The 23,661-nt window shown below is 39.4% G+C and overlaps 1 protein-coding gene across 2 annotated transcripts; it reads right to left on the bottom strand.

Moving 5' to 3' along the window:
* Window positions 1-11,134: 11,134 nt before the first annotated feature.
* Window positions 11,135-23,455, bottom strand: TNP1 (transition protein 1). Of its 2 annotated transcripts, none has more exons than XM_074192562.1 (2): window positions 23,273-23,455; window positions 11,135-11,353 (listed from the first exon to the last, which is right to left on the bottom strand). In XM_074192562.1, exons 1-2 carry the CDS (start codon window positions 23,406-23,408, stop codon window positions 11,220-11,222), a joined length of 270 nt encoding a protein of 89 aa, XP_074048663.1. In that variant the 5' UTR covers window positions 23,409-23,455; the 3' UTR covers window positions 11,135-11,219. The 2 variants fall into 2 exon arrangements, with proteins under 2 accessions (XP_074048663.1, XP_074048664.1); XM_074192563.1 differs by lacking the exon at window positions 11,135-11,353 and adding an exon at window positions 21,217-21,323.
* Between the last annotated feature and the right edge of the window lie 206 nt (window positions 23,456-23,661).

Here is a 23,661-nt window from a genome sequence, read left to right as displayed (position 1 = left end):
GAAATTATAGACTTTACTATTTGAACAGAAGGTGAAAAAATGCAGGCTAAGCAGGTGATATATATTGCTTGTGATGAAAGCAGACCAAAACTCTTGGAAGCTGTGAAAAATAAGGACTCTGAGGTAGAAGAGGCATGAGGCAGACAATGACCATTGAAGAATGACTCTATAGAGATTTTAATTGTCCACTGGTTGATTAACTGGGACACTTCTGCTTATGTCCTTAAAGAAAACTGAAAATGGGAATAGGGTGCTGAGGTATTCATGAAATATTAGCATTAATGTCTTTAAAACTTTTGTTCATAGCTTTTGTTTTTCACATTGTAGAAACTTCCTCATATATTTCCTCTCCCACCATTGAATCTGCCCTCCAGAGCTTGTTTGTACATATTTACTTGCTGCCTCCCCATTTAGATTGTGAGCTCTTTGAGGGCAGGGAATCTTGTTTCAAAGGAAAAGTTAGGCAAAATTGAATGGCAGTACTTGAGTTGACTTCATTCTGAGCCAATGGCCTCTCTCTTCTCTACATAAAGTAGTACGTGTTACATCATCTATTCTCTTGTGACCAAAAAGGATGACTGAAATTAAGCTAAATTATGTTGTCTTTAGAGTTGATCTCATTTGCATGATTCTAGTGATTACACATATTGTTCACCTGTTTCTTCTTTCTTCTCTTTGTTTTGAGTCATGAAAACTTCACATGTTCTCCTGAATTTCTTAGATATATTGTTCCTTATGGCATCATCATATGCATATGCCAAAATTTGTCCAGTCATTGTTGAACTGATGTACGTCCACTTTTTGTTTTCAACTTAAGAAATGTTTCTGTTAACGAAGCGTTTTTCCTTTGTCTTTGATTTACAATTTAACAGTGACTTCTGTAGGAGGCTCCAGTGAAGAAGGAATCAAATGTGACTGTAGATGTGGTTCACTAAGACAGGACTTCCCACAAGTCAGGTGCCTGTGTCCACTCTCTGGTGCCTTAGCTCTGGACTATGTTGCTTGGTACATGTGTAACTAGGAGAGGGGCTCTGATTTGGCCAGTCAAACCTATAATCATTTATTAAGTTCCTATTATGCATAAGACCCAGAGCTAAACCCTGAGAATACAAAGAAAGATAAAAACAAAACAAAGCAAAACAAAAAGCTAGTTCCTGCTCTCTAGTGAGGGAGACATTATGAAACAACAAATAAACTATATATAGGATAAATAGAAAAGAATTAACAGAGGGAAAAGACTATTTTTAGCAATGTTTCCATGTTAAACCATAATCCCAGTCCTGGATTTGAAGGAAGGCAGAGAAGAGAAAGGAGGAAGGGATGAAGGAGAAAGAGAAAGTTTTCTGAGAGAAAAGGATCAAATGAAAGCTACACTGCTAGTGTCCTTCAAAGATAAGACTATCTCTGAATCCTGCCCCTTTCTTAGGATCGGTTTAGTGTCAGTGGCCATGAGGACTCTGACAATAAGCTGAATAAGGATATAATGAGGATTGAAGCCTAGAATTTCTGTTTTGATTTCACATTTTACTTACCATGAATTTAATCCCTAGTAACCTTAGACCTGTGGGTTTTTGGATTTAGTTTCATTTGAATGTTTGATGTGGACAAAGCTAAGTTTAGTTCACAGTTCCCTTCCTTCCCTAGCCTCACCCCCCGTGCACCTCTTATACCACTGGAAATGTCCTTGAAGAATTAGGTCTTATGACTTTCCAAATAAAGGACTAGCCAAGGGTGGGGAGTGGGGAAGCAACAAATTTAAAACCTTTTGGGTCCATGTTCTCTGGCAAAATTTTGAAGTGAATTCTGGGATCTTTGTCAAGCATTGCAGCTTCTCTTGACTTTCTCATGGCCCATTCCAAGACAACCATTGCTTTGCAGAGGTTTCACTCATAACTGGAAGTGTGGAGGACAGTTGAGGCTATTGCCATTACTAGAACTGCTAAGTGGTCAGCTTTCAAGTCAGTCCCAGTGGTATGCCTCCCATTTTGCAGGTAAATTCTTGAAAAATCCCTCCAACTAAATTTATTTCTTCTCTTTTCTTGGACTTTCTGCTCACATTGAGGTATGGATCTCTTCATGGAGTGGGGGCAGATCATCTCCACTGGAATTTAGAGGTCAGATGGGCAGGTGGGTGGAATGGATTGATAAAGCAAGTTGGGATCATTTTGTAAGTGTGTGCCTACTTATCAATTACTCTTCAACCAACAACTATGTGTCAACTATATCTCCTTATTCCAGTCATAGGGGCAAAAAGGATAAACTCTGAGTTCTGCTCTTAAGGGGCTTATATTTAACTGGAGACACAGAATGAATATGTATGATAATACATATATATGAATAAATACATTATATACAATTAAATAAAACTGTTTGAGATATGCATATACAATATATATTTTTAATATATATCTTAATTATTGGACATAGCAAAATCCTCAAAGTTCTATTCATATTTTATCTCCTCCACCCGGTGTATCACCTTCATTTCTCAGAGTATTCCATCCCATTCTGTACCAGTTTCTTCTCTTCCTTTACTTCCATTCCCAACACTCAATTCAGCGACTTGCATTTCTACTTATAGTGACCTCCTAGGCACTGAATCACAGGAAAACTCAGGATGGTTCCATGACTGAAACTAATAGGCTTTTAATACATTATAACATATAACAAATAAAAAAGTAACAGCATAATAGCCTAAATGGACTATAGCGACAGCTTGGTCTAGAGCCTCAACAAATGGTAGTATGAAGAGAAATTTAAGGGTTGTTGCTAAGGTATAATTTACAGAATTTGGTAACTGATAACCATTCATCAGCAGAATATTGTACACATTATGATCAACTATGTTGAACTTAGCTCCTCTCAGCAGTTCAGTGACCTAAAAGACTTGTGATGGCAAATGCCATCCACATCCAGAGGAAAAAACTATAGAGTCTGAAGGAAGACCAAACCATACTATTTTCACTTTTTAAAACTTGTTTTATGTATTTCCCCTTTTCTCATGTTTTTCCCCTTTAATTCTGATTGTTTTTTCACAACATGACTAATGTGGAACTATGCATGTATAAGCTATTAATTTGGTTCCTTCATTTTCAACTGAGATCCAGAAGTTAAGTGACTTGCCTAAAGTCACTTGGGCAAGCTCACTGAATCGTTTATCTGGAAGAGACTTCAAAGGTTTTCTAACCCAGCCCCCTCATTTTATTGAGGATAAAACTAAGACTGAGAGAGATGAAATGGACTGCCCAACATCACACAAATAGGAAGGGGGCAGGGTTGGGATAGGAATCAAGATCCTATACTTTTCCTATTGGGCTACATTACAGGTTTTATTATTCCTATTTCATAGATAAAGACAGTGATTAACATTTGGAAAAGTTAAATATATGGCCACTCAGGTAAGTATTAAAACTAGGACCTGAACCTAGGTCTAAATTGCTTAGTTTCTAAGACTAGATGGGCTTTTTCTAATTAATTATTAAGTGAGTGGAGAGGAAAAAAGAATAATTAAAAACTAAAAGTCTCCCATGAGTGAAGAGACACAGTGAAGGATAAGAAGGTTTAAGGAGTAATGAATAGACTCAGTCTCAATCCAATGACATATTTTAAAAAATATAAACAAAAAACACTGGTTTTAACCAGAACATACTGGAAAGTAACCTGTGTGTGCCAGTGACCTTCTATGAAGGTGTTGATCTGCCAATGAATCACATGTTTTGACCATCCGTCTTGCGAGTGAAAAATGAGAAGCAAGTTCAAACACATGTTTTCCTTCCTTTGACCTGGTTACAAAATGAGCTGCTGTGGAGTGATCAAGAGACTCTGGAGTTGGAGGTCCTGGAATTGAAAACTAACTCTGACTCCTACTATCTATGTGACTTAAGACTCCAACCTCCCTGGGTCTTCCTTTTTTCACTTGTAGCATGAGGTCAGACCATCCCTAGATAGGCTCAGATATTCCTTCACATTCCTTTCACTTGAGGTATGTCCCTTCTGCTACCTATGCCAATTCTTTTTGATGAGAAGCAGGCTCAAATGGGAAGTCAGTCTGATGTCAGTAGTGTGATAAGGCTGTTTGTATTGTATGTCCAAAATTTCTCTTGCTAATTTTATCTAGTATTTGTAGTTAAACACACACCAGGAGATCTCTAAGTTCATAGAGAAGACCATCCCCTTCCCCCATTGGTACACTTTCAACATGGGCTTCTCCTTCTCTTCCTTCTCTTCCTCTTCTTCCTTCTCCTCCTCTTCTTCTTCATTATTATTATGTGGCAAATAGAGCAGTTAGGTCATACAGTGGATAGAAGCACTGACCTTGGAGTCAAAAGAATGGGAATCCAAATCTAGCCTCAGATACTTGCCACTTACTAGCTATGTGATCTTGGGTAAGTCACTTCACCCTGACTGCCTCACATCCAAGGCCATCTCCAGTCATCCTGATCCCTATCTGGCCACTGGACCCAGATGGCTCTGGAGGAGAAAGTGAGGCTGGTGATTCAGCACAGCACCCCCCTTACTCAAATCCGATTCATGTGCTTGTCATGGCATCCCCTCCCTGATGTCATGGTCTTCTTTGAGAATGAAGGACAAAGAACAACAACAATTACGTAGCAAATACTAAAAAAACAACCCTGGAAACAAATGTAGCCCATTTCTCTAAGGAGTTTATTTTCCCCTTTGGGAAGCTTCCAAGTCCACTCGATACTTTATGCTTCCTCATCCATGTTTTCCCATAAATCCACTAGAGAGGTCCACATGATATATTTGTTTTTTTGTTGTTCAGTCATTTCATTTGTGACCGATTCTCCATGATCCCATTTGGAATGTCCTTGGTAGGTATAGAAAAGGTTTCAGATTTCCTCCTTTTTATAGATGAGGAAACTGAGGAAGTGACTTGCCCAGGGTCACAAAGCTAATAAGTATCTGAAGTCAGATTTGAACTGAGGTCTTCCTGACTTCTAGACCTAGTACTCTATTCCACCTAACTGTCCGACATTCAGTCAGTCAGTAAACATTTAGTAGGCATCTTAGTATGTACATGCACTGAGTTGAGTGTTAGAGATACAAAAAACAAGTAGAAGATAGTCCCTGCCCTTGTGGAGCTCTTATTATAATGTAATGACAGTAAGTGAACAAATAGATACCCAGAAACCATATGCAGGGTATATAGGAAATAATTTGTAGAGAGAGAAGTAGCTAAAACTAAGGGGAACTAGAAAAGAATTCCCCAGAGAAGGTACGATTTTTGTTGGTATTTAAAGGAAATCAGGGAAGCCAGAAGACAGAAATGAAGAGGGAGAACATTCCAGGCTTAGGGGATGGCCAATGAAAATACTAGAGAAATATTTCAATATTCCAGTGGGTCTATGGTCTTATAAATATGGGAATTCCTTCTAGTGATGATTGCATCTCAAAAATGCTTGCCTATGCTATCTCACCTTAGATCTGTATTCCTAGACATTTATTGTAGGGGATCCCCTGCACGAGTTGGGGTCTTTTTGCTCTCTTGATATCACAAGGTTATCTGCCAATGGAGTACATGTTGATTTCTAGCTCTAGTCCAGGTTTCTTTCTGGGTCATGTATTTCCCTGATGACACCCTTTGCATCGCTTAACTTAAATCCTAATCTGGAATGTGTCACAGCCCCAAAGTAAACCAACATGAGCCATAAAATAGCATTCCTTTTTCTCATCTTCCTTGGCTCCTAACATAATTGAAAAATGATTTTGAAAATTTCTTTCCATTTTTTTTTCTTTATTTCCCCTCCTGGCAGTGTTTCTGACTGGTAGACTTTGGTACCATAAATCAGCTACTTTTTCACTATATTTCAACTTATTCACTTATTCAACTCCTGGAATATTCCTTTGCCTTCTCCCATTGGTGAAGTCCTTCTCTATTTTGAGAATGCTTCCAAGTCAGTTATAATTTATTTTCCTCCTGTCTGTGCTTCTGACTCTTTGTTCCTTTTAAGCTTTTATTTATGTGTCTTCCATCACTAGAATGCAAACTCCTTGAGGGCAGGATCACAATGTCTGGTTCTTGTTCTCGTTCTCTCTCTCTCTCTCTCTCTCTCTCTCTCTCTCTTTAAAAATTAATTTTTCCAACTAGAGGCAAAGATAGTTTTCAACATTCATTTTTTGGTAAGCTTTTGAGTTCCATGCTTTTTCTCCCTCCCTCCCTTTCCTGCCCCCCTCCTTGATAGAGGGCAATCTAATATATAGGTTATACCTGTATAACATAGTAAAATCTTACTAAATTCTTGTTGCCTTCCATGTGAATACTAGCAAACATTTCATTAGAAGGGGAAAGTACCAAACACAGGATATAGGATATTACATACCACTTAACTTGCAATATACATATATATATATATATATATATATATATATATCAGTAGGGTTTATAATATCTACCTTCTAATACTCTGGATTATTATCTAGCATATGGATAATTCAGTCCTCTTAACTCTCTTTCTTGTTTTCCACCTTTGGAATATTATTTTGTTCACTAATCCTCCTCCTAGTGCTCACTTCTGGGTAAGTAGAGGCATTTTTTCAAAAGTTAAGCTTGAGGGAATTCATTGTGCTAATGGACTGAATAGCTTCGAGAAAAGATCTAATGATTGTAATGAGTTGAATTCATGGGTATCTAGACCACAAGATCTTTGAAGGAAAGGGCTATATTCTACCTTCTTTAAAAATTCACACTGCCTAGCACATGATAGATATTTAAAAATTTTATTGATGAATTACATAGTGTTATAGTTATTGACCTCCTACTCTGTACAAGTCACTAATTGAGTGTGATGGGAATGTGAAGATGAATGAAGAGTAAGGTTTCTGCCCTATGGGAAATGGAGCCAGACATAGAATCAAATGGACCTTGGAAATCATTTCACTTTAGAGATTTGTAAACTGAGGTCCAATGGCCTGTCCCCAGACTTCTAAATGGAAAGTGACCAAGTGGGGACCAGACCTGAAGTCATCAGTTTCTGCCTTTTGGAAGCTTCTAGTCTGAGGTGGGTGAGAAAATCCCCAGCATTTCCTTGGATTTGAAGCACACCATTCTACAGCCTTTCCTTTGGTTTCCAACTGTCAGTGACTCCAGGAGCCTAGGCAGTCGTTGCTCCCTTAGGGTTGCTGCTTACTGGTTCCCAGGCAGCAGCCCAGCCTGTCCAGTCTGGAGGGATATCTTACAGAAGGACAAGAGGTTCAGATTTTGCAGTCTTCTCTGGCCGGTTCTGCAGTTGCCCTGAGTCTATTTTCCTTGGCAGAAACAAACCCTCTAAACCACTGCTTCATCTTCCATTTATAGGCATATATGCATTGGGTTGTTCTTTTAAAAACTCAACTGGTCATCCCAGCTTACACTAGAGAAAAAGAGAAGGGACTGGGGCCATGTGAAGCCAGGAAGCCAAATGATTGGAGAGCTCCACTTTTTCCTGAATACTCTCTGTTAATAAGCAAGTCGGGAGTAAATATCCTTCTTCTGGGCTTCTCCCTCAGCGGTGGTTTCTATAGCAATCTCTAGGGATAATGTAGCATCTTCAGGAGTTACCACTGGTACAGTTTAGGATGAAGAGTGGAATATATCTCAAAAGATGCTGGAACCTGTAGAAAACCCAAATGCCTATGATCCAGAGCCATTCCCTGGGAGTCTTCCAGTTGAAAAGGCACTATGTAGGCTGACCCATAGCCATACAAAAATTTTCTGTACAGGACATCTAGCCAGGGGTCATTCAGTCTTCTTTGCTTGTAGTGTTTCATTGAGGGGGCATTGAAATTTCCCTTCTAGAAAGTTATTAAGGAGTCTAAATTTATGGCTTTGCAAATCCAGTTGTTGTTCCTAGTTCTGCCTTTTAGGTAGGACGAAGCTGAATAAAACAAATCTCTCTTCCAATTCAATCCAGTTTGTATTTGTTTTGGTGCTCACCAGGTGGAGGGTACTTTGCCAGCGATACAAAGACAAAATGAAGAAAAGTCCTTTCCTTTAGGGAGTGTATATTCTCTTCCATATGACAACCTTTCAAATACTTGAAAGATGCCATCTTTTTGCTTTCCTCTTCCCCCACATCTTCTCTTCTCTAGCTTAAACATGTCAAGTTCCTTCAATTCATTTTATATAATATAATCTTGAGAGACTTTTCCATCATTATTGTCTTCATTTGGAAATGTTCAAATTTGTTGTTGTCCTTTCTAAATTATGAGGACTGCAGTTGAATTTAGGTGTGTTGTCCTATATAAATTATGATGACTGGACTGAATTTTGGTGCTTTGGGTCTCATTTTCCCCATCTATAAAATTAAGGGATCAAACTTCAGATGATGATCTCTAAAGTATTGAGATAGTATAGTTGCTGAAAAGCTGAACATGGAGTCAGGAAAATACATGAATCTAAATCCAGCCTCAGACACTAGTTGTGAGATCCTGGGTAAGTCGCTTAACTCAGTCTGCCTCAATTTCTTCATCTGTAAAATGGTACCTAACTCCCAGGATTGTTGTGAGCATCAGATAAGATAAACTCTGTAAAGTGTTTTGTAAATCTTAAAATCACTATGTAAGTGCTAACTATTGTTTCTATTATTAGCTAAAGAAGTCTTTAAATTCTGTATTTTTATGCTTCTATAAAGTCTATATAGTAACAACAACCTAGAAGAAGACAGGACTGGTGCCAGGAGGAGTAATAGAATGGTAAAGATATCCCTCTTGGTTCTAATTCAGAATTTTCACAAACCTAATTTCTTTGATATTTTAGACTTCTCATTTTTAGGGTAGGTTAAAAATATTTGCTGATCTACATAGGTAACCTATTCTAGGAATACTCTGATTAACTATATCTCAGTCTGAACCTGGAGCCACCAGACTTGGAGCAGCTGTAGATTTCAGGCATTTCCTAAGTCTGTTCCAATGTGAATCCCTTCTAATATACAAAGTTTTAAGCTGCACAGCCTATATAACACAATTTCTAGTGAAAAGTGAAATGGTCCCATGGTACTCATTCTTCAAGTCAATGATATGAAATGCAGAGACTGGGATTGTGATGTGTGTGTTATATGTTTAAGAGTATTCCCATTTAAACACATGTGTAGGCACTCATGCCAAGATATACTACACAAGAGGGTATTTATTTGTGCATGTAGACACAGGTACATGCATAAATATATATATATATATATATATATATATTTGTTTGTAGCAATGGAATCATATTTAGCCATTTTATAAAGCTTTTTTAGGGGATCAAGAGCTAGAAGTCACTTTAGAGATTAAGCAGGTTATGCTTCTATAAGTAAGTGTGTATATATATATATATATATATAAGTATATATATATGTAAGTATATATTTAAAATATGGTCCACATCTCTGGATGAATATGGTCCCAACTGCACTTGAAGATTTGAGGAGGAAGTCTATAGACCAGACTCACCTGAAAGGTGAAACCAGCACTACGAAAATGAAAGCACCCCCTCAGGTTATTTTTTAGTGTATCGGTCACACAATCTCAAACATTATCATCTCTAGAAAATAGAGAAGGATTCTTTATTATTCCAGTAATTGTCAAAGACTCAAAGGAATAGGGTCATCTTGTCTATCAAACATCAGAAGAATTGAAGTGGATTTCACAGTCAAAAGCCTTCCAAAGCCTGGGCAAAGCAGAAGCATGCTTCATTTTATTTTCATTTAATTCATTCCTTTTAGATTTTGTTGAGTTTTTTATTTTTTGATAATCTTAAATTTTCCCCCAGTTATATAATATTTTTATATTTCTTTTTACAAATTTAATTAATTAGTATTTAATTTCCCCTCAATTACACATTATGAAAATTTTTGGTTTTGTTTTTAATAATTTATTTAAATGTTTATTGATTTTCTCCTAATTAATATAGATGAAAATTTGTATTCTTTTTAAATTCTTTTTAAAAATACCTAAATACCATCTTATTTTCTTCCAATTACATAATGTGAAAATTTTTGCATTCATTTTTACCAGATTTTGAGTTCTAGATTTTTCTTCCTCTCACCCAGCCCTGTGTAGATAATTTTGATATAATCTATACATGTACTATCAGGCAAAATACATTTCCACATCAATCTCAGTTGTCGAAGAAGAAACAGATCAAATGGGGAAAATTAATCCCAAGTAAAGATAAATTGCAAAAGAATATGCTTTGATTGTTGCATTAAGTTGTTGACTTTTTAAAAACTGCAGTAGCCATGATAATAATCCCTTTTATTCCTTGGTTACATTGGCAAGCAGGAAAAAGATCTTTTATTATAGCTTCCCTAGATGGGGATGTTGAGCCCCAGAAAGGATAAGGGTGTTATTTTACCTGGTATAGTCAATCCAGTGGAGAGGACCCAGGAGTCCTAACTCCCTGATCCCTCAGTCTCCACTCTTTGAGGACCATCGAATGAGACCCGGGATCAAGAAGTCTTGAGTTTCAACACGGATTCAGACTTAACAGACTTACTAGTTCTGTGGGTAAATCACTGAGAGCTTTCTGCCTCGGCTTCCTCCTCTGTGAATTGTGGACAATTATATCACCTAGCTCCCAGGGTTGTCCTGAGATTAAATGAGTTCATATTTGTATAAAGCACTTTACAAATCTTAAAGTCTTACATAAATATTAAATACTATCATTATTCTAATTGATCCATCCCTGTCTCAGCAAGTCTGTTGCACCACCTTTGCCTCCTTTCAACAAAACCAGATGTTGCCCAGAAAGTATTATGTCAACATTTTAGACAGAAGGAATCAAACTGCCTAGCCTCGGGAGGCTGTATTAGCTGGACAAGTTGGGAGGCCCCCCAGTCTTGGGCCAGATGCTCTCCTCCAAAATCAGGTGATAGATTCTAAGGGGCCTCTCAGAGCACTCCAGCGGGGTAGCAGAGGAGAGACAGGAAACAGATGTTGGGCAGGTCTGATGGAAATCCAAAGAGAAGACCAATGAGGGTGGGGGTGGAGAAGAGGTAGTCAGGCAACAGCAGCAACTGGTCCATAAAATGGAAACAATTAGCAAGGTGAAACCTAAGATTCCCCCTCAATCCCTTCTCAGCCCGTGTTCAGGATGGGGAGTGACAGCTGTCATCTGGTTCCCCTAGGGTGATTGAATTCAGGCTATGGCCCTTAATCCAGAGAAGAGATCTTTTTATTTTTTAGGGGGAACTGACACAAGAGGAGTGCTGGCAGAACTGTTGAGAAAATTCTGGAAAAACTCAACTGGCCAGATTTGATTGTGATGCCTGCACCTTCAATTGCTGGAGGAGACTAAGGCTTGTGTATCCCTTGAGATCAGGAACTCTGACCAACATAGTGAGCTTTGAAGAGGGGGGAGGGAGTCCCAGGCTGCCTGTAGAGGAACAAAGGACCAAGGTCAGAAAATGGAAGAGCTGACCAGGTAAGCATCCAAGACTCAACTGACTTACACCCTCAAGTCTTCTGGCCATCTCAAAGTCATGCCTTCATTTCAGTGTCCACTCTAAAGTCCCTATCCTGTGGCCCTGGGCTTCCAAGGGTCACCAGCTATCATGCCTGGACCTACCACTTCTGCTCATCTCCATGCCTTTCTCCATGTCTGTGTGTGTGTGTGTCCCACCTTCTTTTCTTCCTCTCCCTTCCCCCAAATATTCAACACTTATCTTTGAGAGCAGTAATAACATCACAATATATTCCTGGAAGGGACATGTCCATCAGTTGCTCTTTGAATCCAATCACCATTCTGACTTCCCTGTGCAAAATATTACTCTCTAGGCTGCACAACCTGGCTCTGGAAAGAGACAATTCTTAATTTTTCAGTGTGAATGCATTTTACGCTTGTATTATTTGGTTTATTGACTGTCTAAACTTGGAGAAAAATGTTAGTAATGCAAATTACTTAAAAGTCTTCCATGCATACTTTTTCCCCTAGGCATCTGGTTGTTAAATATTGACTACCACACTTCTCACTCCTTTATGCTTGTTATCTTCTCCTTTAAGATTGAACACAGGGGTAGCTAGGTAGTGCAGTGAATAAGGCACAACCCTGGAGTCATGAGGACCTGAGTTCAAATTTGACATCAGACACTTACTAGCTGTTTGACTTTGGGCAAGCCACTTAACCCCATTGACCTTGCAAAAAAAAAATATTGAACACAGAATGCAATACAAATAGTACAAAATATAAATAATGCAAAAATAAATAATACATAGATAATAAATGACTTTCATAGGAAAGTCCCTGGACTTCACTCTTAACTGGTTTACGCTACATGGGTTCCCCATCTCAAGATTCAGACTTGTGAGCTGCTTCCCTTTTCCTCTTTTTCCTTGCAATTTAACTTTTACCTGGATCTTATGCATTGTCTTGAAGATCTAATAAAACAAAGACTAGAAACTCTAAATGAGGAGGGCCATGATATCTGCCAGACTGCCAGCGGATTCCCAGGCAAAGCTAGCCCCTTGTGCTCTTTGGACAGAACTTATTTTCTAAAGCCAGAGAAACATTCCCAGGCTCATCACTGCTCTTATTATATCCAGGGAAATGTAAGCCCCTCAAAGGCAGGGGCTGTTTGATTTTTGTCTAAAGGTTTGTCAGATTGTTGAAGTGATACCCTTTAAGACCCACCTAGAGATAACCCTAACCACCTCTGGAGCTTCTGTTGACATTAATTGTTCACTCCAGTGGTCAAATCATCTCCAAAGTAATTATAAACCTGGCCTTCACAGATGTCTACCAAGAACACTACCCCACTTTCCAAGGCTAAATTTCTACTCTGCCCCTTCCAGGTTTAAAGCCATAATCCTGCTGATACTAGGTGATAAGGACAAAAGGCAGATCCAGGCAAAGTACTACAATAAAAGTCAAACAGAGATAAGATTACTTTTGTCAGGAGCCTGAGGTTGTGGCAGGGAAGAGGGTTGGGAATGGGCCTGAATGTGGCAAATGATAGTTACAGAATCTAATTAGACATTATCTATCTATCTATCTATTTATATCTATATAGATATATATATGTATATATAATATATAAATATTTTATGAATTTCATTGCCCTCATACAAAATCGTCTCTTCCTGAGATTTTAGATTTCTCTCTGAACAGCATCTTACCTCCCTCCCCTGATGCTCCTCCCCTCCCCCACTCCAACCCTCTATGCATCCCAGACTTTTCAGGATGTTCAAGCCCTTCCCTTTTACCTTCTAGCTCCTTGCTCCACCCAGCTCACACATCTGGGCATTTGTCCAGCAATTCCTAGATGAAATCAAGGCTGCCAGTATGCCCCACCCAGCACAGTTCCCTCCATCCTACACCCCTTGGGGCCCCCTTCCTCTCTCCAGGGAAAGACAATGGGTCTGTTGTGGCTCACAACACTTCAATTCTCTTTTTTTCTTTCTTTAGACACAAAGAGGGGCTATATGGAAAAGTTTCCCCATGTGATACTAACCCTTTCTTGCCTTATATGGTGTGTGGCATGACCAGGGATATTGTATTTACTCAGGAGATGGGTTTTGAACAAGGTGCCTTCACCTCTAGGGTCCCCAAGTTTCCTCATTGTGAAAAATAACCCCAATGCATTTCATCTTTTTGGGTTTGGAGAATGACAAGGAGGAACATGCTTCAGTTTATTTAGTTTTATTTATTATCTTAAAAAATACTACCAAATTATGTTGTTGTAAAATGAATTTGAAGCATTTCTAGCATAGCAGAGGGTATGTTAGAAGATCTGGTTTCAGTCCTCACTTTAGATGCTATTTGGGCATTCTGTGGGAACTTGGGTTCTCCTGTTTCTATTTCTTAATCTGTAAAATGGTAGAGATGGACTAAAATGGCCTCTGAAAGTTTTTTGTTCAGTTCTAGATTTGACCTCAAAGATCTCTCAAATCTCTTCCATCTTATAGCTCTTCTCACTTTATAGACACTTATGCCAAACTGTGAAGGACCCTTCCAGGACTTCATTTTCTGCTCTGTTCTACAGACATATGTCCTCCTGTCCCTAAGTTCAAATTCTTCTGTTTTCTATCTCATCAGTCATATATTCCCTTAGCCACCATCAAATTCACTTCAGACAGGCATCCTGATGTGGTTAGGAAGGAAATGAAATATGTTCTGTGCACTGTGCTAAGTTCATTTAGACATACATTTGTACAACCCCCCCCCCCCACAAAAGCCCTGACCTCACATCTGAAATATGGGTGGCAGAGAGGGGAGGATGAAGATACCTAGGGTAAAAGGCATGGTATTTAAGTGGAGAACATTAGGAACATATAGAAGGCAGGCTGGCTTGGACACTTCCACAAAATGGAAACTCCAGGATTATTCAATAAGGGGAGAAAGGAGGTGGGGCTTATATAGACATTCCTTGAGTCAAGGAACCTGGGTTCTATAATCTAGATTGCTCCATTAGTTAATCCCCTCAGGTCACAAATTTAGTCCTTTTGGGAAATTTTGTATGATGGTATAATTAGGGACCTTATTTCTTATTCACAATATGGATCCATGATCCCCTTTGTTTCCCAACCAGTGGGGGTCCAAGAAATCTTTGAGACCATCCACCATCTTGGAATCTTGGCTCAGCGTTCTGAGTTTTTTTTCCCTTTCCTTTCCAATTTTTAATAAAGGTGCTACTAAGTAGGGTGCTGGAGGGTGGCCCCTGGACTGGTGGTGAGATATGAAGAATAGCAACCCTCTCTGACTCTGTCTAGTAGAATGTCTCCCCCTCCCCTTTGCTATAGACTAGTACCATCTCTAACCTAACAAAGGGGCTTTGTCAGTGTTAAGTTGTCTGAGCGGAAACAGAGGATTCTTATACAATAGATGAAAACCTTTGGACCCAGACATCCAGGGAGGAGATGTCTGAGTAACAAGGAACAATAAAGGATTAAACCAGTCAAGAAAAAAGAATTAAAGAGCATTTTGGGAAGGGGGAAGGGCTCTGAGAACGCTGAGAGGACCTGGGGAAGGGGAGAGAATCTATGGTAGAGTTATATAGATAGCTTCAGACTAAGAAGGAGCCCCAGTAGCAAACTGGTCAGAAAGAACCTCATCAATCCCTCAGGTTACCAGGCAATTATGACAGAGGATTCTAATAGGCTTTAGAGTAGATAGAACTGGTAAAGAAAACCAGTCATCTCATGGATGCAGGAAGGAGAAAGTACCCTAGTTTAGCAGGGTCTGCTTTAAATTATGAGCTATTTCTCTAATCCCAAGGGTCAGAAATGACTAAAAATTTTATTCTAAATAACAGCCTAAGAGTAATGCAGCTCATAGAATGACTCCTGAGAAATGCAGAGTGGAAGAGATTTGGATTTAAAGGGAGTAGGGATTCTTTTTATAAATAGGTGAATAGAAAAATTGCTCAGTAATGGGGTTCTCTCATTCAGTTTTATGTAACTTACTTTTTTATTTTTTTAAATTTTTTTTAATTCTCATTTTGTACAAATGTTTTTTTACATTAATAAAATATTCTTGTTTAAGAGTAAAGAAAATACCCCCTCCCCCCATGAATATAGACTTGCTTGAGCGATAGAGTAAAGGGGAGAGAAAAAAATTAAAATAAAAAAAATAGTAATAATTGTAGGTATGGCCAGGTGGCGCAATGGACGAAGCACCAGCCCTGAGGCCATGAGCACCCGAGCCCACATCCAGCCTCGTAAACCCAACAATCACCCAGCCGTGTGACATGCAAGCCACCTGATCCCCACTGCCCTGCAAAAACCAAAAAGAAGGAAAAAAAGACCCAAAATAAAATAAAATAGTAATAATAGTAGGGGTGGCTGGGTGGTAGACAGAGCATTGGCCCTTGAGCCAGGAGCACCCAGGTCCAAATCCAGCCCCAGACACCTAAAGATCACCCTGCTATGCGTATCCAGGCAGGCCACCCAGCCCCATTTGCCCTGCACCCTCCCCCAAATGATAAAAAAAGTGCTTCAGTCATTGTTCCAACACCAACAACTCTGTCATGGGTGGATCACATTCTTTATGGTAAGTCCATCACAAAAGTTACTTCCATATTTTTCCAACGTTGCCATTGCTGATTGCAACTCCTTCCTTTCTTATTTCTCCACTACCATGTACTCTATTTTCTCTCTCCTTTGACTCTGCTGTAGGGTATCTGAGTGGCGCAGCAGACAGATCCCTGGTCCTTGGGCCAACAGGCCCTGAGCCCCCATACCACCCCTTAGGCCCAGAATCCACTGGCCCTATGGTCCTGGACAGGCCTTCCAATCCCAGCCCCTTGCAAGAAGTAAAAAAGAAAATGTGTTATATCTGACCATTCTCCCCCCATGGTCCATCCTCTCCTCCTTTATTCAGATCCCCACCCCTTCCTCCTGCTCCCCCCTCCTTCTTACTCCAGATGTCTATACCCCATTGAGTATATATGCTGTTTCCTCTCCTAGCCATCTCCGATGAGAGCAAAGTTTCCCTCATTCCCCCTTGCCTTTCCCCTTCCATATAATTGCAATAGCTCATTGTAATAAAAAAATCTTATTATGTGAAATATCTTGGATTATTCCCCCTCTCCTTTTTCTTTCTCCTATTCCATTTCCCTTTTTTTCTATTGACTCCATTTTTACACCATATTTTATCTTCAAATTCAGCTTTCTCCTGTGCTTCAACTATAAAAGCTCCTTCTACTTGCTCTATTAACTGAGAAGGTTCATATGAGTATTATCAGTGTCATTTTTCTATACAGGAATTCATGCAGTTCATCATCATTAAGTCCCTCATATTTTCCCCTTCTCCTCCAATCTCCATGCTTCACCTGAGTCCTGTATCTGAAGATCAAACCTTCTGTTCAGCTCTGGCCATTCCAACAGGAACATTTGAAATTCCCCTGGTTCATTGAAAGTCCGTCTTTTTTCCCTGGAAGAGGACATTCAGCCTTGCTGGGTAGTTCATTCTTGGCTGCATTCTAAGCTCTTTTGCCTTCTGGTATATTGTATTCCAAGCCCTATGAGCTTCCATTGTAGTTGCTGCTAAGTCCTGTGTGATCCTGACTGCAGCTCCACAATATTTGAACTGTATCCTTCTGGCTGCTTATAATGTTTTCTCTTTGACTTGGGAGCTCTGGAACTTGGCTATAATATTCCAAGGGGTTGGTTTTTTGGGATCTCTTTCTCAGGGAGATCAATGGATTCTCTCCATTTCTATTTTGCCCTCTGCTTCTAGAATATCAGGGCAATTTTCCTGTAGTAATTCTTTGAAAATGATGTCAAGGCTCTTTTCCTGATCATGACTTTCAGGTATTCCAATAATTTTTAAATTATCTTTCCTAAGTCTGTTTTCCATATCAGTTGTTCTTTCCTAAGTCTGTTTTCCATATCAGTTGTTTTTTCAATAAGATATTTCATATTTTCTTCTAATTTTTCATTTTTTGGTTTTGAAGTATTGATTCCTGATTTCTGGTAAATTCATCAATCTCCCTGAATTCTATTCTTTGTCTGAAGGATTTGTTCTCCTCAGAGAGTTTTCTTATCTCTTTTTTCCATCTGGCCAATTTTGCTTTTTAAAACATTCTTCTCCTTAATAACTTTTTGAACTGTTTTATCCATTTGACCTAAGCTGGTTTTTAGTATGCTATTTTCTTCAGCATTTTTTTTGGATTTCCTTGAATAAGCTGCTGACTTCATTTTCATGTTTTTCCTGTATCTCTCTCATTTCTTTTCCAAGTTTTTCTTCTAACTCCCTCATTTGATTTTCAAAGTCTTTTTTGAGCTCTGTCATAGCCTGATCCCAGTTTCTGTTTTTCTTGGAGTCTTTAGATGCAGGAGCTTGTGTTTCCTTATCTTCAGACTGAGTATGTTGATCCTTCTTGGGATCATAGATAATGTATTTCTCAATGGTGTTCCTCTTTTTTCTCTGCTTGCTCATTTTCCCAGCCTAAGCCTGTTTTGGGGGTGCTTCCTGAGCTTTTGGGGCACTCCCACAAGGGCCTCAGTGTGTGAGGCTCTGTCCTCCCTCCTGGTCTGTGAATGACCATAAGTGCCCCCCTCTGCCACAGGGACAGGTGGGGGGCTGCTGCTGTTCTATGGGGGGGCCTAGACTGATATCAGTATCTGAATGTGTTCAGAGCCCCAGAGTCCTGTTCCAGAGGCAGAGGACAGAGCTCTGCAGTCTCTCTTCACTCCCCTCCCTCAGCTCAATGGGCTCATGCCCTGGGGGCTCCTGCTTACTGGCTCCACCTGCTTCTGTTCCTGGATCTGGGCTGCTGAAAGACCATGCTGCTCCCTGTGTGCCCTGAGGGCTGGGCTCCATGTGCTCTCTCTGGAAGAGGTCCCCCACTCTTCCCCCACTTTGTGCCTGGTGCTTCCCAGGGTGCAGCTCAGGAGACTCCCCCGCTGCTGTGAGCCACGGCTCCCAGCGCCCTGGGGCTGCCTCTGGAGGCTGAAGTTCTTTGACTCTGGTGGGCCACCCTTCTGGCAGGCCGCCTCTCCGATCCTGGGGAGCAGAGCCATTCTGCTCTTTTCCAGGTTACCTTGAGTAGGAGAACTGCCTCACTGGGTCCCTTTGTGGGTTCTGTCTCTTGAAAGTTTAGAGTCCTTAGTTTAGAAGTTTTATCAGAGAGCACCTAAGACTTGATCCTTTCTGTCGCCATCTTGGCTCCGGCCCCTAACTTACTTTTTTTAATTAGCAAGCATTTTTTTCCTATCTTCTCCTCTGAAAAAAATACTAAGCCTGACGTGTCAATTTTTAGTCAAGCAAATTTTCACAGAATCATTATGCTCTTGTCAGGGTAAAGGCATGATTTTTAAGTGGAGAACATTAGGAGCATATAGAAAGCAGGCTGGCATGGATTGTGGATTGTGGATTGATTTTTTTTTTTGTGGAGATCATGTTTGAACATATCCTCCGGATTCCTATCATTATGCTCTTGTCAGGAGGTGGATAGTGTAAATTCACCATTGGTCCTCTGGAATCGTACCATTTGTGTTCATCAGAATTTACTGGGCTTTCTGGACTGACTGTATAAAAAATTTTATCTTTGATTGCTTTGCCTAGTAAGAGTTGGGGAATGGAGGGGATGGGAATCCAGAGGATATGCTCAAGCATGAGCTCCACAAAAACGCCAATCCACAAGCATTTTATTTGTCTACTATGTGACAAACAACTTTCTCACCCATGGGTTCATTCTCCAGCTGGATTCACTAACCATTATCAGTTTACTTGTTTGGCCCTTGAAGTGGACTGGTAAGTCCCAAATCTTAGCAAGGAGGTCAAGGTGACCTGGAATATAGTTTGTGGCCAAGATGATCATTTTTCTTTTTACTAAAAAATATGCATTGAATGAGGCCCAAATGAGACTTCAGGACACATTGCATCAGAAAAAAAATTCAGGTTGAAATAAAAGTTAGCTAGCTAACTAGGGAGAATTTACAGAAGAGGCCTGGGTTCCAGATACCCTCCCCCCAATACCACTCATTCAGAAGTTTGAGTTCAAAATCCTGTGCAAACATGAACATCCTTCTCTGGGCCTTTAATTTCATCTGTAAAATGAGTTTGGAGGAAGAAGGGTTGGGCTGTGATCTCTCCCAAAGGATGAACTGCTACTCATTATTCTGAAAGGATGTCAAATATTCTACAAGGTGGATACATACATACATACATACATATATATATATATATATATATATATATATGTATATGTACACACACACACAAATTATTTGATATAGGTTTAAAATGTATAGTTATGAAAAGCATTACACCACAATAGTCATGTTATAAAAGTAAACACCCCCCTAAAAAAAGAAACCTCAAGAAATATAAAAGTTAAAAAGAATGCTTCAATCTGTATTAACATACCATCAACTCTCTTTGAAATGGCTAGTATTCTTTATCATCAGTCTTTCAGAGTTCTCTTGGGTCACAGCATTGGGAGAAAAAGGTTAAGTCATTCATTCACAGACGATCATTGAATAATATTGCTATTACTTTGTATATGGTTCATTTCCCATTGCATCTGCTCATTCCAGTTTTTTACTAAAAACATTTTGTTCATCATTCTTAGAATAGCATTTCATCTTAAATCACACACAATTTTTTCAGCCATTGAGGGATGGGCACACACAATTTTTTTCAGCCATTCAGCATCCCCTCAATCTCCAGATCCCTGGCACCAGAAAATAGTTGCTACAAATATCATTATACATAAAGGTCCTTTTCCTTCCTATTTTTTTTCCCTTCTGGAACATAGATCTGGTAGTAGCATAGGGTCAAAAGGTAGGCATAGTTTTGTATCTTAAAATCAAAATATTAAAAAAACTAAATTGTTTGCCCTGAAGACTCTCCTTCACTCTCCCCCCTTCCTTTCCTCCTCTGCCCCTCTCCCACCTCCTTCCCTTCTCTGCCCTTCTTCTACCTCTTCCTCTTCCCTCTCTTCTTCCCATTCTCCTCCTTACACAAACTGTACATTGTATTATGCCTATAAATAAACATACTCATGAAGTCTTACAAAGCTGATTTGAGGACAATCCAACCAGTTAACTGGGGTTAACACAGGGATTGGAGTAATAATATATGTGTGTATGTCTATATAGATATACACATATATCTCTATATAATGTGTGTATATATATATCCAAAATATAAATCCCTAATTAGAAAAGGCTAGAAAAAGACAAAGATATTTTATAGGTATGGAAAACAGAACTTAGTTCTGAGTCTCACTTTACAAGAATGCAAAGCTGACTTCATTTAGCAGCATCTCTCTGTTCTTTTTATCAGTTCAGATTTAGACTGTCCAAGTATCCGATATGTTTATAGAATGTGAATGTCTCTGATTCAGAGCTATCTTTTGAATAAACCAAAAAACTGATTTCACTGACTTAATATTACAGTTGTTAGCTGAAGTGAATTTTCAGTCAAATTCAGTCAAATGTCTGTTTCCCTAAACAGACATATCCCTAAAAATAATTGTAGAAAGTAAACTCAGGCTTTGGGGTCCATGGTTACTGAGAAGAGGAAGATGCTCCAGGGGAGAGAAGCAAAAGGAATCTTAAGGTGCTACTTTTAAAGTTCCAGAGCGGATGAACTTTGAAGGAAGACAGACCATGGATGGATGGGAAACATCTTTGCCAATTAGGAAGACAAGGAATAGGAGCAATCTGAATACAAGGATATGGTATTCAATCTATCTTTTTATCAAGTTCCATTAATGAACTGCTGTTTCCAGATTTGATGATAAAAGTACTGTATACAAAAAAAATTAATAAAAAAAGATACAACCACCAAACTGAATTTCAAGAGGACTTTTTTGATTAAGCTTTTTGTCCAAGGGTCACTGGATTATGTGAATCGGTCATTAGTTGTTTTTTCCCTTGACTTGCAGTCTGGACATTTCCTGGGGGGGAATAAAATAGAAAAATAAATTTTTAGAGAATCAGAAAAACTTTATCTGATAATAAGTCCATCTGTTTCTGACTCATGTTCTGATCAAATGTGCTTCAAGTTTGGATAGTTTGGTGCAGGAAGAAAAGCTTGGCTCTATAAAAGTTTTGGAATTCAAGTCTTTCCTTATAGCTTTCAGGCAATATATGTATGTGCCTTATGTGCTATGTGAGAAAAGTGGTGCCTCAGTTTCTCCAAATGTAATTTTTAGAGGATCTTTTTCTAAAGAAAATAATGAAAACAAGTACTTTGTCCTAGAAGAAAACACTAGTTGATGAATTATCAACTGTATGAAGTGGTCACTGACAAACCACCCTCTAACTCCCACTAGATTCTGGTGCAAAGTGGCTCAGTGAATAACTTTCCTTTAGTGAAAGGTGTTGATGACATGAGAATTAAGTTGCTGACTGACTTCTCAGGATGTAGAAAAGGGTTTTCCTTAAAGGTTTTCATGACAGTAAATGAGGTTGTGTTTGAAATCTGCTGGGTCATGTTTAAAATTTTGAGTTTTGCATGGATATCCAATTGACAAAGGCTAGCAACATCACTTTCTCAAAATCTCTTCTTTGGGGTGGAAGATTATCCCATGGGAGTACATGTGATATATTGACCTGAAATTGGGCAGGAGTTTTTATATTCTTATTCTCTTTATGATCCCTACCACCCTGGCTTCTTTCTTTCAATAGTCCCAGGGCTGGGAATGGGGGGGGGGTGAACTGGAGAGGAGAGGGCCAAGTTGACTAGAAAGGTGACTTCTAAAGAGACAATTCTCCCTCAACCCAAGAGGAGGTTCATCAGAGCAAAGAAAAATTGTCATGGCCTTGCTTTTTCCTAAGTTTCTTAAATTTTAACTGAGATTTTAGGGGAGAAAATATCAGCATTCCTCTTACTTTCTCAGGTCTGGATTGTCCCCACATTCTTTTTTTTTCTGTTTTCCTTCTCTGATAGAACCTCTGATTGCCCTGGCAGACACCCCCACCTATCCCTTTTCACTATGGACTAATGTTGCTAAGAAGTCCAGTAGCTTTGAGCTCTTGGAAGGTCAGAGATGGGGGGGGTAGGTTTTTGTTCCTATTTAAGAGTATTTAAAAGTTTACAACCCCCTAATTATATTTTTCAATTATTTTTAGTTGTTGCAAGACAACAAGGTTAAGTGGCTTGCCCAAGATCACACAGCTAGCTCATTATTAAGTGTCTGGAGTTGAGATTTGAACTCAGATCCTCCTTTGTCCAGGGCCTATGCTCCATCCACTGCCCCACCTAGGTGTCCCTATCCTTTTCAGCTGTTGAATCACATCAGTGTGGGGGAATTTTTATTGTTTTGGACATATTATAAAACTGTCAAGTGTCAGACATGCAGGGAGATGAGAGAATTTTAAGGGAAAGGCCTAAATTCAAGTCAATGACAACTCATGACAAACTGTAGCTTTATAAAGGTTAACTGTTTTACAAGAACCCCCCTGAGCGAGTTATTAATATCCTCAATTTACAGAAGGGGGAGACAGGCATATGGTCACAAATATCTTGGTAAATGGCAGAGCTGGGACTCAAATCTTAGGGAAGGGATGGTAGTCATTTTCTTTAGAAAAAGATCCTTTGTAAATTAAATTACATCTGGAGAAACTGAGACACTACTTTTCTCTCATAGCATATAAGGCACATATATTTCTTGAAAGCTAAAGTGAAGAACTTAAATTCCACCTTTAGGAAAGGACTTGAATTCTTTCTACTACCCCTGCCTGCAAGGCCCAGACTTGGATCAGATACGCTTTTGTAGAAGGGATTTTCCTACATTGGTTTAAGGGTGGTCTTGATATGGCTTCTAAAGTCCCTTTTTGTTAAAACTCTTTGGGGGGGTGCTCTAAGAGAACTCTTCATCTTACCCCCTCCCCCCATACTCACCTTCCTCACCTCTCTTTCTGCTTTTCAGTCCACCCTTTCGGTAGTTTTTTTTAGTTCCACCTTTTTTGACCCCCTTGTGAGATTTGCTTTTGTTTCTCCTCCCACCTTGGCTTTTCATCCTCCTGTTGTTAGACATGTTGCTAGCAGCCAGAGTCCCAGGGCTTTGAAAAGCCCAAAGGGTAAGGGTTTGCCTATTTAACCCTTTGGCCATTATGAGGTGGAGGGGGAGGGACTTAGTAATCGGGTGTGGTCCCACTGTGAGACTTTACCTTTCTATGGATTTTGGACCATATATATATGGGGAAAAAAAAGAGTGGGACTTTTCCTCATTATCATAGCTCAGGGCCTTTCCAGATAATGAAGTCATTTTTATGTAAGTGATGAAGTCA

Source organism: Macrotis lagotis, chromosome 6 (genome assembly GCF_037893015.1).
Source record: "Macrotis lagotis isolate mMagLag1 chromosome 6, bilby.v1.9.chrom.fasta, whole genome shotgun sequence".
Classification (NCBI taxonomy): Eukaryota; Metazoa; Chordata; class Mammalia; order Peramelemorphia; family Peramelidae; genus Macrotis; species Macrotis lagotis.
This window is presented reverse-complemented; position numbering and strand designations above follow the sequence as displayed.